The sequence below is a fragment of the Chaetura pelagica genome, unplaced genomic scaffold (genome assembly GCF_000747805.2).
Source record: "Chaetura pelagica isolate M959 unplaced genomic scaffold, ChaPel_1.0 scaffold221, whole genome shotgun sequence".
In the NCBI taxonomy this organism is placed as follows: Eukaryota; Metazoa; Chordata; class Aves; order Apodiformes; family Apodidae; genus Chaetura; species Chaetura pelagica.
Window position 1 is genome coordinate 7654581 of NW_009952533.1, and position 15233 is coordinate 7669813.

Below are 15233 nucleotides of genomic sequence, written 5' to 3' on the forward strand. Positions count from 1 at the left end.
TGGAAAAACACACGCAGTATGAAATGGATCTAAGAATTTTCTTTAAAAGTAACTGCATTTCTTTTGATATTCTTTTCTCCTTTGCATTCTTTCCAAGCCACATAAGTTCAAATTGCACATAAATTTTCTTTTAAAAAATAAAATAAATTTAATAATATTTATTTCCATGCTTTTTAACTGTAATATCTCCATGCCCCAGCTACAAAATTTAACAAGACTGTTGCCAGTATGCAACCATGAAGTGAAAAATTCAGAATGAACAAGATTCAAGTCTTGAAACAGCACACCTTTCCGTTCTATTGTGGTTTTAAGATTTAACCTGAAGACATGTCCACCGAATGTTTATCCTTGAAGCTGGATATATAAATTCAGATTTTATCTTAAAACAGACTAAAATGGAAACCAAACATCTCAGTTGCAAGTTTAATTGTATTTCAAAGCATACTTTGTCACACTTGATTTCAGTAAAGCATTTGACACCGTCTCCCACAGCATCCTTGTAGATAAGTTGATCAAGTATGGGTTTGGTGATCAGGTAGTGAGGTGGATCAGAACTGGTTGAAAGGAAGGAGTCAGAGAGTTGTAGTCAATGGGGCAGAATCTGGTTGGAGGTGTGTGACTAGTGGAGTCCCACAGGGGTCGGTACTGGGACCGGTATTGTTCAATATCTTCATCAACGACCTGGATGAGGGTATAGAATGTACCCTCAGCAAGTTTGCTGATGACACTAAGCTGGGAGGAGTGGCTGACACACCAGAAGGCTGTGCTGCCATTCAGAGAGACTTAGATAGGTTGGAGAGTTGGGCGGGGAGAAACATGATGAAATTCAACAAGGGGAAGTGCAGAGTTTTACATTTGGGGAAGAACAACACCATGTCCCAGTACAGGTTGGGGGCTGAACTGCTGGAGAGTAGTGTAGGTGAAAGAGACCTGGGGGTCCTGGTAGACAGGAGGATGACCATGAGCCAGCAATGTGCCCTTGTGGCCAAGAAGGCCAATGGCATCCTGGGGTGCATTAGAAAGGGTGTGGTTAGTAGGTCAAGAGAGGTTCTCCTCCCCCTCTATTCTGCATTGGTGAGGCCACATCTGGAGTATTGTGTCCAGTTCTGGGCCCCTCAGTTCAAAAAGGACAGGGAACTGCTCGAGAGAGTCCAGCGCAGAGCTACGAAGATGATTAAGGGAGTGGAACATCTCCCTTATGAGGAAAGGCTGAGGGAGCTGGGTCTCTTTAGCTTGGAGAAAAGGAGACTGAGGGGTGACCTCATCAATGTTTACAAATATGTAAGGGGTGAGTGTCAGGGGGACGGAGTTAGGCTTTTCTCAGTGATGACCAGTGATAGGACAAGGGGTAATGGGTGCAAATTGGAGCACAGGAGGTTCAAGGTGAATATCCGAAAAAAAATTTTTTACTGTGAGAGTGACAGAGCACCGGAACAGGCTGCCCAGGGAGGTTGTGGAGTCTCCTTCACTGGAGACATTCAAAACCCCCCTAGATGTGTTCCAGTGTGATGTGCTCTGGGTGACCCTGCTCTGGTAGGGGGGTTGGACTAGATGATCTTTCGAGGTCCCTTCCAATCCCTAGGATTCTATGATTCTATGATTAGAGAATTTCTCTGCATAATATACTTTACCTTTCAATCGAGGACTATGCACGTGCATTCTTTGCAGATGAAGATTTATTGGGATGAATTCTAATGTTTTTTCTCCTTTACTACAGCTTGATTTGAAGGAAGAACCTGAAAAACAAAAGTTTAAAGAACCATTATCTTAAGCACCCAGCAGATGTTTTGTCTTCTTTCAAATAGGAGGACAATGCGTGTATGTTAGCAGTCTTCTTTAATTTTCTTCTAATGTGTAATTGTATATTAGGAGAAGAAAGGTTCACTGACCAAATCTCAGCAAGCTAGAAAACAGATTTCAATTCACAGAACAATCCAATTTTTTATTCGAGGTGATAGACCTTTTTTTTTCCCCTGCTCATTGCAATCAGTCTGCTGGAAACCATGCCATAGTTAATGTGCATCATGTTTATTATGTGATAAAAACACAAGGGTACAGAGGTATGATGGTACCACATTTTCAACAACTAACTTTTTTTTCTTAAAACAGAACTATTACACTGATTGGACTGTGCATTCTTCCTAGAAAGTTCAAATAAGGAAACATGAACAACCTTAAGAAAAACTATAAATTAGTTTTGTTTCTAAAAAGCCAGAATCACTGAAGCACAATGCTGCAGGGGAAAAAAAAGATATATCTGATTGCATAATTCAAAAGTACAAGATTCTGAATAACTCTAGGGTGGTATAAAATAATATCATTAAAGCCTGGCAGTATGAAAATTTAATTTACCTAGAGATATTTGATACAGCATATAAATAAAATAGAGAGATGTAGATTAGGAAAGAGAGGCAGTCCTGTCTTCTCACTGCAGCAGCCTAACTTTTGCTTAGAGTATTTTTTCTGCACCCTATAATTTTGCCAACTATTAATCACTTGGACTAAAATTCCTCCCATTCAGACAGGATTTAAAAAAAAAAAAAAAAAAAAAAAAAAAGAAGAAAAATGGAAATGTTTGCCTTTTCTTGGGAAAAATAATAATAAAAACCCAAGAGAAACATTTTATATTCTTTTTTTACTTGCTCAGTCGAGACTAGCTAGAGATTATCTATTGAAACTGCCAAAGACTCCAAGAGCACTAAGCACTGAGCCTCCCAATAGCAAATCACATTGCCAGAGGGAACTAATGATGCTCCAGAGCAGTCAAGCCTGCTTAGTCTGCTACCAAAGCTTAATAACGTAATAATTTAACAAAGATTAAAAGCAAAAGTAGCAATCAAAATAATTGTCAGAAGTCAAAGATTTAGATTTTATAAGAAACCAGGAGTAATTTATGGTGAGGAACAGCAGCAGGAAACCTACATCTGGAAATCACAGAAGGACAAAATCATGGGAGCAATGAAGGCAACTAAAACTGTAACATAAAAGAAATGGCAATAGTGGAGCTAAGGAGAGTGCAAATCATTAGGAAAGGAAACAGGAAGGGGCCAGATTATTTATGAGAATTCAGCCATGAGCAAGATCAAAATTTATGGCCTGATAACTGGATTGAGACAAGGAAACACTAGAAGACTAAAAAAATAAGATGACAGCAGAATAAAAGGGACAGGCAAAAGAAGAGCAGGAGGGAGAAGAGGAAAAGAGTGCTCTCCCTGGAGTATACTTCTACCCTGAGCTGGAGTAGAACACATGCAGCATTGCTGAGCCTTGTTTTTCTTCTTTTCAGGGAAGACCTGTGAAACAAGAATTCCTTCCCCGCCAGTGACAGAAACATACTGGGTAATAACCACCCAGTGCTATGTTTTATTCTGTTTACTCAAGTATGAGAGAATCATATAGTGGAATTAATCTCTGAATCTGCATTTGCCAGTGTCATCTATGTGGCAAAAATATTTCTCAGTATAGATTTTAGGTTTGTTTTTAAATAACTTCATAAGCTATATTTAACGACAAAAAAAAATATTAAAAATTACATTCCCCTCTGTTAATATAGTTGCTATTATTCTTGGTGCAAGACTAAGTGCTTCACAGTCAGGAAATACCAGAATATAGATGGAAGCTTCATCTGACATCCACCTGAAGAGGAACTGTGAAATAGCCTTGAATGACACATTGCATACTAGCTTTTTCCATCTCATTGAATGTTCAGAAACTTTGCTGCTCACTTCAGAAGCAGTGATTCAATATTCTGTTTCCAACTTTTACTTCGATATCTGGATTCAAATATATAGCTCAAGCCTCCCACTAAGACAGGAGTATTAATTTCCTCAAACCTGCCTCCTGGATGCATCACTGCAGTTTCTAAGGGCTTTGCAGATATTTATGGAATAATTTTAATTGTCTGAATAAAACAGTTATAATTTGATCCATTCGAATGACAGAGAATAACTTAAGGTTGAAGCATTTAAGAGACAGCATCAATATGAGATATGGAGGATCTCATTCTGCAGAGTATGCATTATAATGCAAGATCACATTATACTGAGCAGAATTACGTTCCCAAGTCCTGAGTACTGCTGCAAAAAAGCTTGTGTCTATTGCCGGGCTTCCAAAAATGAACCATTTCTGAAGTCTGACTTGCCTAGTGTCACTCAGGAACTTTGTGACAGAGGCAGGGATGTTGTCTAGTACTCCAGAGCAATATTCAATTGCCTTTACTGGATTGTCTTTTTCTCTCCTTGTAGGGTTGGATGAATAATACAATTTTAAGTCTGATGATTGAAATGGAAAAAAAATAATTCCTGGGGCCAAAACAAAAAACAAAACAAAACACCTGACATAATTTGTTTTGATGTTATAAAACTCTTTTAGATTTTTGTTGTTCTGTTTGCTTGAAACAAAAATACTCCACATTCTCCAAAATCCTCCCCCATTTTTTAGGATAAAATGCCAAAGCAACTCAAATTTGAAATAGTCTTAACTTCCTTAAGCCTTAATTTTCAGTAAATACGCTGCTAAACCAAAATTGCTATTACTAATGCAGTCTCCTGATAGTTTCACTGCAATCTCTCAACTTCCAAAAGAAATTGGGTGGTCTACTAACAACAGCCTTCTCGATTTTCACTAAGAGCTCAGCTGAATAGTAGGTAAGGTATCTTTCAGAAAATCCTACATGATTATACAAGGAGAATATAGCAAATACTTTGGAAAAATGTTATTTGCAGAGGCTATCTCCCCTTCTGTGTGCTGCTTGTGAGTGACAAGAGCCTTCCCTAGCACTGATACAAAAGGAGATCGGAGATAGGTGCACCTAGATGACTTACACTGTGTTGGTGCTTGAGAATTGTTTCTGACAAGGCACATGTAAAAAGCCTCTTGAGAAAGGAACACAATTGTTCAGTGAGTGACAAAAAAAATTATAAACATGTTAACATTAACCCTGCTTTCAATGGACTAAGGAGGCAGAAGAGTGTCACGGAGCTGGTGCTCACACATCTCTGGCTGTCAACATGGCAGTGAAGCAATGGCAGAAGCAAAAGCAGTCCATGGTTTTCCTAGAGGAATGTGGCCTTGTCTTAAAATACCTCAATTCAGCAATTTTGCTGATTTAGTTTAGAAAACAAACCTTGTTGGGGCCTTAAGTACAAGTACTGCTGATTACAAAGTAGCACTACTAGGATGGGTGTCTATTCCCAAACAGATCTGGATCTCCAGAACAGATGCACAGGTACTCCAGAGTGCTGGAATATTCAAGCTGTTTTAGAATGGAAACAGCCTCAATCCAAACTTGGGTAATGTGCTAAGATAAAGTACAAAACCTACGGAGGCTGAACCATAAAGCAAAATCTTTTCTGGCATCAATTTCTGACAATGGCAAAGTAAAGATGGTGTTGAAATATGCTGACCTGAAAAATGTGAATTAAATTTGTACCCATCTCTAATTTTTCCATTTCCTCCCTTGTGAATACTTACATTTCCAGTCTCTACAGTGTTATCTCAACATTATTTTTTCTACAACTACAATGTCAAGTCAAATCTATGTCCATCTTGCTTTCTTACCAAACACTAAAATCTTCTTTTCTTAAAGTTACAATGTATACTGTTTATAGAGAAGAACCATCCCAAATGGAAAACAAGACATCTTAAAGCATGCAATTAATTTTATTCACAAACTTCTGAGAACTGTACTCTGGAAGATCAATTTGTCTCACAGAGAATTACTTTTTGCAAATTATCTAGGGAAAAAAATATCTGGCTTAAGTAAATAAAGGGACAGCAGAAGCATATAAGAATCTGTTCTAGATTTAGTTTTACTTTTGTGCAGCCAAATCCTGCATAACCTACAGGATCAAAACCCATGTGTGAGGTTTTACCTAGGTCTATGTATTTGTATACACAATACATCCCCCCCATCACTACTTTTTATTTACACTTCTAAAATGTTAGACCTCTATGGAAAAACTTTTAAGGGACACTCACTACTCCTAGAGCTTATTATCTAATTTAATGTGTGATTTAGTAAGAATAGAAATATATAGTGCAGGGTTAAAAGTAAATAATCTTCCTTACAACTGTTATTATTTATCTTCAGAATATGCAAAGATCCTGCTGATCACACTTACAGAAGCTTTTGAACGTTAAAGTAACTTTGCACACAAGATGTAAAATCAGGAGTTTTCTAAGTGTAAACAAGTACCTTACTGGCACTATATTAGTAAGAGGGAATAAAGGGTTGTTGAATAAATGAAATTTAGGTAGGTGCCTGAGCATTGGCCTACAAATTAACACCTTCTCATTATTTCTCATCTTTGCTACAATTTCTAGGTTGCTTTGGTTTTCTACTTTATTTTTTCAGATTTATATTTTCAGATAAATGTTCCTACTCTTTTTTTATGTGCTGTTTGTGTTCTCCTTGATAATCTCAGGTTCCCATTCTCTCCAGCCACAGTTAAGACAGATCATTTAACATCACCAACCCTTTTCAAATTCAAATGGCACAATACAGGCCTTGCAGGGTTTATGCTTTATAAGTTACAATGCTGTGGTTGTTTTTTTTAATCTCAAAAGATCATTTCACTGTCTTCCTGCAAGCGATAATTATTAACGTGATCATTCATAATACTTATTGCCTTTCACACGATACTTTATGGAGTGCTTTCAAAATGTAATGGATCAGACAGCAGTCTGCCAAAATCAGAACTGGAATATTCTGATGATGCTAAATAATCTTGAATACAAGAAATTACAGTTTTGCAACAAAAATGCAAATTTTTATACACCATTTACAGTATCAGATGAGCTTTTTTCCCGACACACATTTAAGCAGGTGATCAACTGCTCCCAGAATGGTTAGTTGCAGTTAGAGACTGTTTTTCGTTCATAGAGTAAAAAAGATTTCTCTTTTCCTGTGACCAAGATGCTATCCCAGAGCAATTTTGAATGAAAAATACCATGCTCAGTCCTGCATTAGATGATCGATAAACATCTATTTTTTAAGGGAAAGGTTTGCGTCTCACCTACTAAATACAGCAGAATAATTATAATAAAAGCAAATGTGCTGTGTTATCCATAAGAAAAAATTAATCTGCTATGCATTTTAGTTGTAGAATGTCCCATTACTCAGTACACACACAAAATTATTTGATCTATGTAGAAAGCTAGAAATAAGAAAATACTGCAAAGTCTCCCTAAATAAATATCAGCTATTTCAGGTGATATAATCATAATTTATACCTCTATTTTTTAACAAATATTTAACCGTAATGTACATCTTTTTCAGAAGTATTCAAGGTTGCAAAGTGATGCCTGTGTAACACAATGCCCAGTGTGACATGCTCTGCTCTGCCCACACACCCACCATTGCAGGAGTGAGGCCACAGCGGAACCATCTCACGGCACAACAGGACACAGAAACACATGCAAGCAGTAACAGCAGCACAGTCATCAAAAACACGTTGAGATGGTGATTGTGAGGATATATGAACAAACAAAAGAAAGGGAATTCAAAAGAAGAAATAATTTGTCCTGTAGTCTTTTCTTGTTCTTTTTGTAAGAATTATGACAGGAGGAAAAGGCCTTTTCTACAAATTTGCCACTCATGCTCTTTACTTCACTGGCACACAGACACTATGATACATGATAGTCCCTGACCACAGAACTCTGGCAAGTATTAACTGAATAAGCACCCAGTGCACATCAGAAGACCACCATCTCCACATGAAAAAGAGCAAGGCAGTACATACTGCTATTTCCGCACTGAGAACAGCTTGCCTATCCTATATTAATTCTGTGGTTTTCTGGCACAAGGTCAATGACAGCTACTACACTAAGAATGTGCAGAGCATAGCTAGATGTTACTCTTGTTCTGTAGATTATATGTAACTTAAGGCAGGTTGAAGAAAAACTGACAGAACCACCTCTAAAGACTGGTTTTGATGAGCAGATGGTATTCAATAATAGCAGAGCAGTATATTCAAGAGAATGTGCAATTAAAGCCCACTTTTCTTTTTTCCCCGCTGTGTAACCACGTATCATGTTAACTGAAAAACTGCTGAAATGCATGGAAAAAAAACGTAGATGAGGAAATAGGGCACCTCTGAGTATCTCAGAAATACGATTACAAATATTTTGGGTGTATGTGTTTTATTTCTGCCGCATAAATCAGCATTTAGTAACAATCAATCCAGTTAATTCTTAACTGCTCCAGAACAGGAGAGGCTATTTCACAGAATCATCAATTCATACCTGCATGCTTCCCAAGCTCTGCAAGAGTATCCTGGTACATGCTCAACATCTGATCACAGTGAGCAATAACACTTTTTCGCATGTTGTCCCAGTGAGGAGCAAGTTCTCCCAAGTCTTTAAGTTCTTGATTCCTGTATCAAAAGGCAAGAAGGAGAAGGCACTGATTAACTCATTGAAATATTAACATTAATCCAAATTAATCCAATTAATCTCAAATCAGTTTGTTAGGATACATCAAAAGCAATTCTTAATTGAAATAAAACCTGTCTTCGTGAGGCTTGTAACATCTGCCGATTTCAGCTCTGTTTTTCAGCTATACAATAATGAATATCAAGTTAGTGACTAATACAGTAATATGTGTTCAAAACTCCTCTGGTGCAAATGCAATAGCCTGCAAACTGGAACACTATGTCCTCCATGAAGGTAAGAAGACTTCCAGGCTCCCTAGAGCTGTGTTCACAGCAAGTTACTTTTTGTGAAAAACATGACTGTAAAGAATACAAAGTTTGTTCCTTTCCAACACTCACAGCATAGATGTTTTGATAAACTACTCTCTGGATACTTTAATACACATCATAAACACAATTCAAGCAGTGTTTCTACAAAAGTCAGTTTAACCAACACACCAACCCTCACCACATTTCTTTAGTGTTCAAAACAAAAACCACAAACAAAAAAAACCACCAGCCCTCTAAAAACTTAATCTTCAGCCTTACAGCTGTGTTCATCAGGTCAAAACAGCAGTGTTACCATAACCAAACATGTCACAGAAAATCCGAACGGAAATCCTTTAGCAAATTATCTGTTTTCCTGTACACTCTTGAGAGCTGACCTGAGAGAAATAGAGATCACACTAATTTCCTACACAAACAAGCTACAGCACACTGGCCTTTCTGTTTGTTTTCCACACTGGCAAGCTAAGTTCATCAGACTTGCTTTTAAAGAAACTTAAAATAAAAGAACTCTATTCTTCAAACACCTGGAATCGGTCAGGAGAAAACTTGTGCAACATGACCAACTAGTTTTCCTCATTTTCTGCAAGGTGTCAATCAGACTGGTTTACTACAATTCTTTTCAGTCTCAAGAAAGACTTAAAGAGGACAGTTCTTGCATACAGGAACATTACTGAGGAAAAACAGGAGGGGAGGGAGCAGAAATGGGGAGAGAAACCCCAATAAGACTGCTGCACAGGAACACAGAGCTACAGTTAGTGCAACAATTCTGACTAACAGTCAAGTCAGCTTTAAATTCTTTCTTAAATAGAAAAGCCCCACACTGAACTTTCCCCCCATCCTTATTAGCTTTGCATTACAGTGAAGAGTATATGAATAAGCTATTTAGGCATAATTCTGCTCCTGGTTAACATGACAACCGAAATCAAATTGATTGCACTGGAAACAGAATTAAAGCACTTTACTTATATATATGTCTTTAAAAGCATCAAAATGTAAACAAAGATTACAATACATTAACTCATCAGGAGTCTACTAATGACATATGATCACTTTTTTCCATTTCATTCAACCTGAAGAACAAAAGTAGATGAAACAGTTCAACTTTCTCCATTGATACAATCTGGAGCATAAGAATCCTCAGCAGTAAAAGGACAAAACCACAATTTTCAACCACTATTTTCCTTGGAATTTTTTAGCAGTTTAAAATGAGACATTCCATTAAATGAAAATTCTCAGGGCTTCCTCCTAAGAAAAGCTCTTAAGATTTGGCAGGGGATATATTTTTACTTACTTGTAATGAAGATATTTTTGGCCCTTAATATTTATGCTGCCTTATTAACAGTTTTAAGAACAATGTTTGGACCTGGCCGAACTCCAAAATTTTACTGCTCCTCCTATACAGAAATATAGTATTCTGCAGAGAGTGGAGAAGGTGAGCACATCAACACACAATATTCAGAGCCCTCTATCCCATGAGAAACCCATGACAAGGATCTGCTCCCCCACTTCTATCTAAGCCCGCTCCTGGGGCTGTTGGTCCCATGCTCAAGCCAAGTAATAGCAGGAGTAGAAAATCCCTTATTTCAGACTAAAATACTCAACCAAAAACCAAAATTGGTTTTAACAGACTATGACTTCATTGACACCACCAGCAACAGTAAGCTCAAATCCCACCATATTAACAGGTTTTCAAGGAATGTCAAATCCTGCTCTTACTGCTGACGACAAGCCGTGAATTTGTTTCATCTCAGAAATACACATCACTAAAGTAAAACAGAACCACTAGCATGTTATAAAAAGACACAACTTATCTTCAATGTTTTAATCAACTAAGTGTGCAATTTTACAGTAATCTATAACATATATAGCATGGGAAGTTTAAACGCTGCCTTTTCTAAACTTATTTTAATTTAAAATCAGTAATATCAAAACCATAGCTGACATGATTATAAGGCATAGATGCCATTCCTCCAAAAATAGTCTTCTTGCATTTTTTTTTTTAATGCAAACATATAAGTCATAGGGCTTAGATGCTATTTCTGTCTTGTGATTTCTTACTATTTGTCACTGCTGTTGTTGACTCAGTACAACTCTAAGTTATGGCTGAGAAAAGAATTCTTTCCTATAATTAAGTCCCATTAATAATATTCCATAGTACCAAACTTTATTACCATTATTGTGAAGGGCCTCTCTCCAAAGTAAACAGACGAAAGAAACATAATATTTTTCAAATATTTTCAAGTTTATAATTCATATTAATACACACTATAGTCTTAAAAATATCTTTAATTTGTTTTAATAGTACTACAATAATTATGCTAGAACTTATTTCACTGAAGAGCTTTGAAAACACTTCAATCAGCAATCATGTCTAACAATTGTGCTATAAAAAATGTTAATATTTATAATATATATTGGTTCTGTGAAGGGCAAATCTGTTACAGATTTACTTTCAACACAGACATGGAATGTTGAATAGCTTGTCAACAGTGCTGTAAGCTCAGAGCAAACTCAGTATCGTTTAAAATAGAGCTATTTATCATCTTGTTCCCCCACTCCAAATCCCCTCTCCAAGTCTTTTCCAGGTAATTGCACTTATAACCATGACAGATCCTGTGCTCAACATCAACTTCACCCTCCTTACAGAATCAAATCCAAGTTTTGTCTACTTCTCGCTGTTTAGCTCCTCCAGACGCCTTGTGGAGAGATTTTTATGTCAATGCACAATGGTGACTTCCACCTAGGAATGTCTCTCAACTTCCATTGTCTCCTGCCTCGATTACTTCAATTACTTCCCTGTTGGCCTTAACATAATCTTGCCCCATTTGCATCTAACCAGAATGTGGACAAACAGACTCTTTCCTCCTCCTTCACTTCAAAAATTAGCTAAATTATTTATTTTTAAACCTTCAAATCCATTATTTCTCTTAGTAGACTAATTATGCTAGCTTTCACTGAGTACTTCCCACTGGTTGGAAGCAGTTCCCCCTCAAAAAAATTGAAATCTACCTGCTACCTTTTCTTCAAAACTCTTTTATGCCATTATGGCAGAAAAATTTAATACTGGATCCTCAGCTGCTGAAAGCACTGATTGTTGGTATCAGGATTATTGATTATTGTTGCTAACACAACAATTTTAAAGAGATAAAAAATTCTAAGATATGCGACTCCCCTGGATCCCACAGCACTATTAGGAATGTCATTAACCTTTATTTCAGACTTGCTGTTTTACATAGCTACAATTTGTGGACACTTTGCCCTTGGACTTGAGCTTTGCCAGGTGAAAACCGGTGGTCAGTGACAATAAAATCAAAATAAAACAAAAAAGAGCAGCTAGATATTAAGATGAGCAAGACAAGTCAGAAGGGAGTACTCCCTCAGCTAACTTTTTTGGATCTGATGATTCTCTCAGAAAAGAGAACACCAGGAATAACCATTTGCATCATTAAAGACACAGCACAAGTCTTCACACATTGAAAGATGAGGTTGAAAAGGTGTCTGTTTATCTAAGGGAGAGATAATTAAGAGGATATATGAAAAAAAAAAAAGCACATAAACCACAAATGCTGTATGTGGACAAAATAGTAACTTTGGATTTGTTCAGCTTCAAAAATCCTGTGATGCAATTCCCAGTGAAGCAAACATGACAAATCAAAACAAAAAAGGAAGTGATTTTTGCCCCCCCCAAGCAAAGTTACCTTCCAAACACACTTTCACAAAACACAAGAAGCAAAGGGCTTAGCATGATTCAGAGCAAGATGAGACATTTCTGCAGATTATATTTGCAAGGTTTTATAATATTATAAAGGCAACACATTTCTGAATATTTATCCAACAGGAGCTTTAGAGTTCATATACACTATAAGCTTTGGGGCATGACTCAATCACTCATAAGTAAAGGAAACCTAGAAGCTTCCTTCTAAGGAAGGAAGCAAAGGAATTATTCTTCCTAAAATTTTCCTAAAAAATTCCTAAAATTTTACTTTAAAGTGCATATTTATGGATAGCCATTTAATTGTTTTTAAAATTATTTTTTTGGTAGAAAATAAGCAGATATTTTTTTTTTACTAAAAGTTGGAATCCTGTGATATATAACCCACCAAAAAAATACAACATTCTCTCCAGAAACAAAAGAATCATAATCTTTTGATTATATTGTTTCTAAAACAGACAAATAACTACCAAGGATTTAATCCCTTCTGGGGAAGGTACTGCAAAAATGAAGAAAAGGATATTTTTCTTTCTTTCCTAATAGTTTTCATTTAGAACCTCTTGAAAGCAGTTGCCATTTTTATCTTTTTACAGGGTTTCTCAAGATTATTTTAGGTTCTAAAAACTAAAATGTAGTTTAAAACAAACAAACAAAAACAATCAAAGAAACTACCCAAAAAACCAAGATACCAAACACATTACAAATATTTTAAAACCTGTTTCTGCTGTGTACATGTGGAGAATATACTGGGATTTGCAAAGGCCTGAGAATATTTTATACTGTTCCTGAGAGCTGGTTTTATCAAGTTCCTTTTGCCTTTCTATCCAGCACCATTCCCTTTTTATTATCCAAATGTGTTGACAATATATAAGCTAAGTAAAGACATTTCTTCCTGCCTTAATTCCCTTCCTTGAATATTTTATTACTTGGGTTTATCTCTGAAAGACTCAAGATCTTCAAACAGCATGATCATTTGAGGTTAATTCTGTGATTCACATTTAATAGCAGAGTATAATTCTTCTGCATCACATGATTGCAAAGAATCTCAAATTCAGTAATACTCAGAATGGCATGTGTGGAATTTACACTTTATCCTAAATTACCTTTTAGGAACAAGCAATAATGTATAGAATCGTTAGATGTTGTTTCTCTTGGTTGTTTTTTTAATTTTTACTGTTTTATCAGGAAACACTAGCATCATCTTAAGACTATGTTGCTTCAGCTCTATGATATCAGCAAAAAAACAGTTTACTTTCATAGTTTATAACTTCATTTCTTTCAGCTTGGTATCATATATGTGGCAAGATTAATCACATTATTAATTGCATGATTACTCAAGCATTTAAACATTTGTATGAGTTTTTGGGGGTTTCTGGTGCCTCATTCAAATTAAACAGTGAGGATCTTTATGACATGAGCAACATAATAAAACCATACAAAGCTTTTTTAATCACCTTAATTCCTTAACATCTCTAATTTATATTCTCTGCAACTCCAGTGACATGAATTGACAAAATTACACCCAACTTACTGGTGTTAGAACCACAGATAAGCACTGGTAAGTGCAAAATCTCTAGCTAACAACATAAAAATTCAAATGCCTTTGTGATGACAGAATGAGTGTGTTAAAATAATTATAATCTTGAGAAAAAGATTAGTGTTCAGACACTGCAATATATTATAACCCTTAGTTTATAAATTTTGGGGTTTTAAACTGATCATGTTTGAGGAGGGCAACTGTCTAAATACCACTCACAAAAATTCAAGTTACACTTACATTCATATACTTCTACTCCTCTATGCAGTAACTGACGGAGAACAACAAGAGAGATGTATTGCATCCTTTTTGATACACAATGGGATAAATACTGCAGAGGCATGAATTTCAGCTCCACTTGGCATGTGGAAAAAATTACTTATTTGAACATTTGTGCTAGGTAGCTATTTGAAGGTAAGGATTTAAAAGTCCTTAAGTGGATAGCATAGTAACACAGTCCCTGTCTACACGTGGTTGGTTCAAAAAGCTTTAAAAGTCAAGGTAAGTTTAGTCAGAATAACTTTTTTTAAGCTGTTAGCTCCTATCAATACAATGTTTTTTGCAGTGAAATTGCTCAGAAATAAGTTATGTAAAAAATAACACGCAAAGGCCTGGAAAAAAATCAATCCTACCAATACATGACATTTCTGCCTCCATTTCTCTATCCAAGTGGCATAGAAAAAAACCCGCATCTTCCAGAATATCTGAACTTTGCCCTCATTCTGTAATGTTACAAGAAAGAAATAAAAAAAGAGACGAACAGCTCAGATTTGCACAAGAAAAGGCTACAAGGAAGAGAAGATCAGTTATAGCTGTAGGCACTTCCCTTCTGAGGGGAACAGAGGGTCCAATATGCCAGACAGATCCTCTTCCTGGGGATGTCTGCTGCCTCCCTGGGACCTGGGTTAAGGACATCACTAGGAAATTTTCAAGGCTGGTGCAGCCCTTGGACTATTGCCCACTTCTAATCTTCCATGTGGACAGTGATGAAGTTGCAACACATAGGCCAAGCTTCAGAGCCTTGGGACTGTTGGTGATGGAACCTGGAAAACAGGTTATTTTTTCCTCTCTCCTTTGAGTAGCTGGCAGTGACATTGGAAGAAACAGACAGATCCAGTCTATAACTACAAAGTCTTTTTTATAATCATTAGGTTTGAAAAACTACTCAGCTAATCTTGCATGATAGATGCAAAATATCTGGACAAGACTTGTGTAAAAAAAAAAAAAATTAAACAGGGGAAAGGATTTGCTGGCAAACCTCGAGGAAAAAACAGAAATAATTTCT

At 36.4% G+C, this 15233-nt stretch overlaps 1 protein-coding gene across 1 annotated transcript in view; it reads right to left on the minus strand.

Annotated features, from left to right (window-relative positions):
- The window catches only part of INPP4B (inositol polyphosphate-4-phosphatase, type II, 105kDa), a 267071-nt gene that overhangs the window by 74773 nt on the left and 177065 nt on the right, over positions 1–15233 (minus strand). The window contains exons 13-14 of the mRNA XM_010008928.1: positions 8245–8375; positions 1632–1736 (exon numbers count right to left, since the gene is read on the minus strand). Of these exons, the coding sequence (XP_010007230.1) occupies positions 1632–1736; positions 8245–8375 (236 nt within the window). The remainder of the gene's footprint in view (positions 1–1631; positions 1737–8244; positions 8376–15233) is intronic.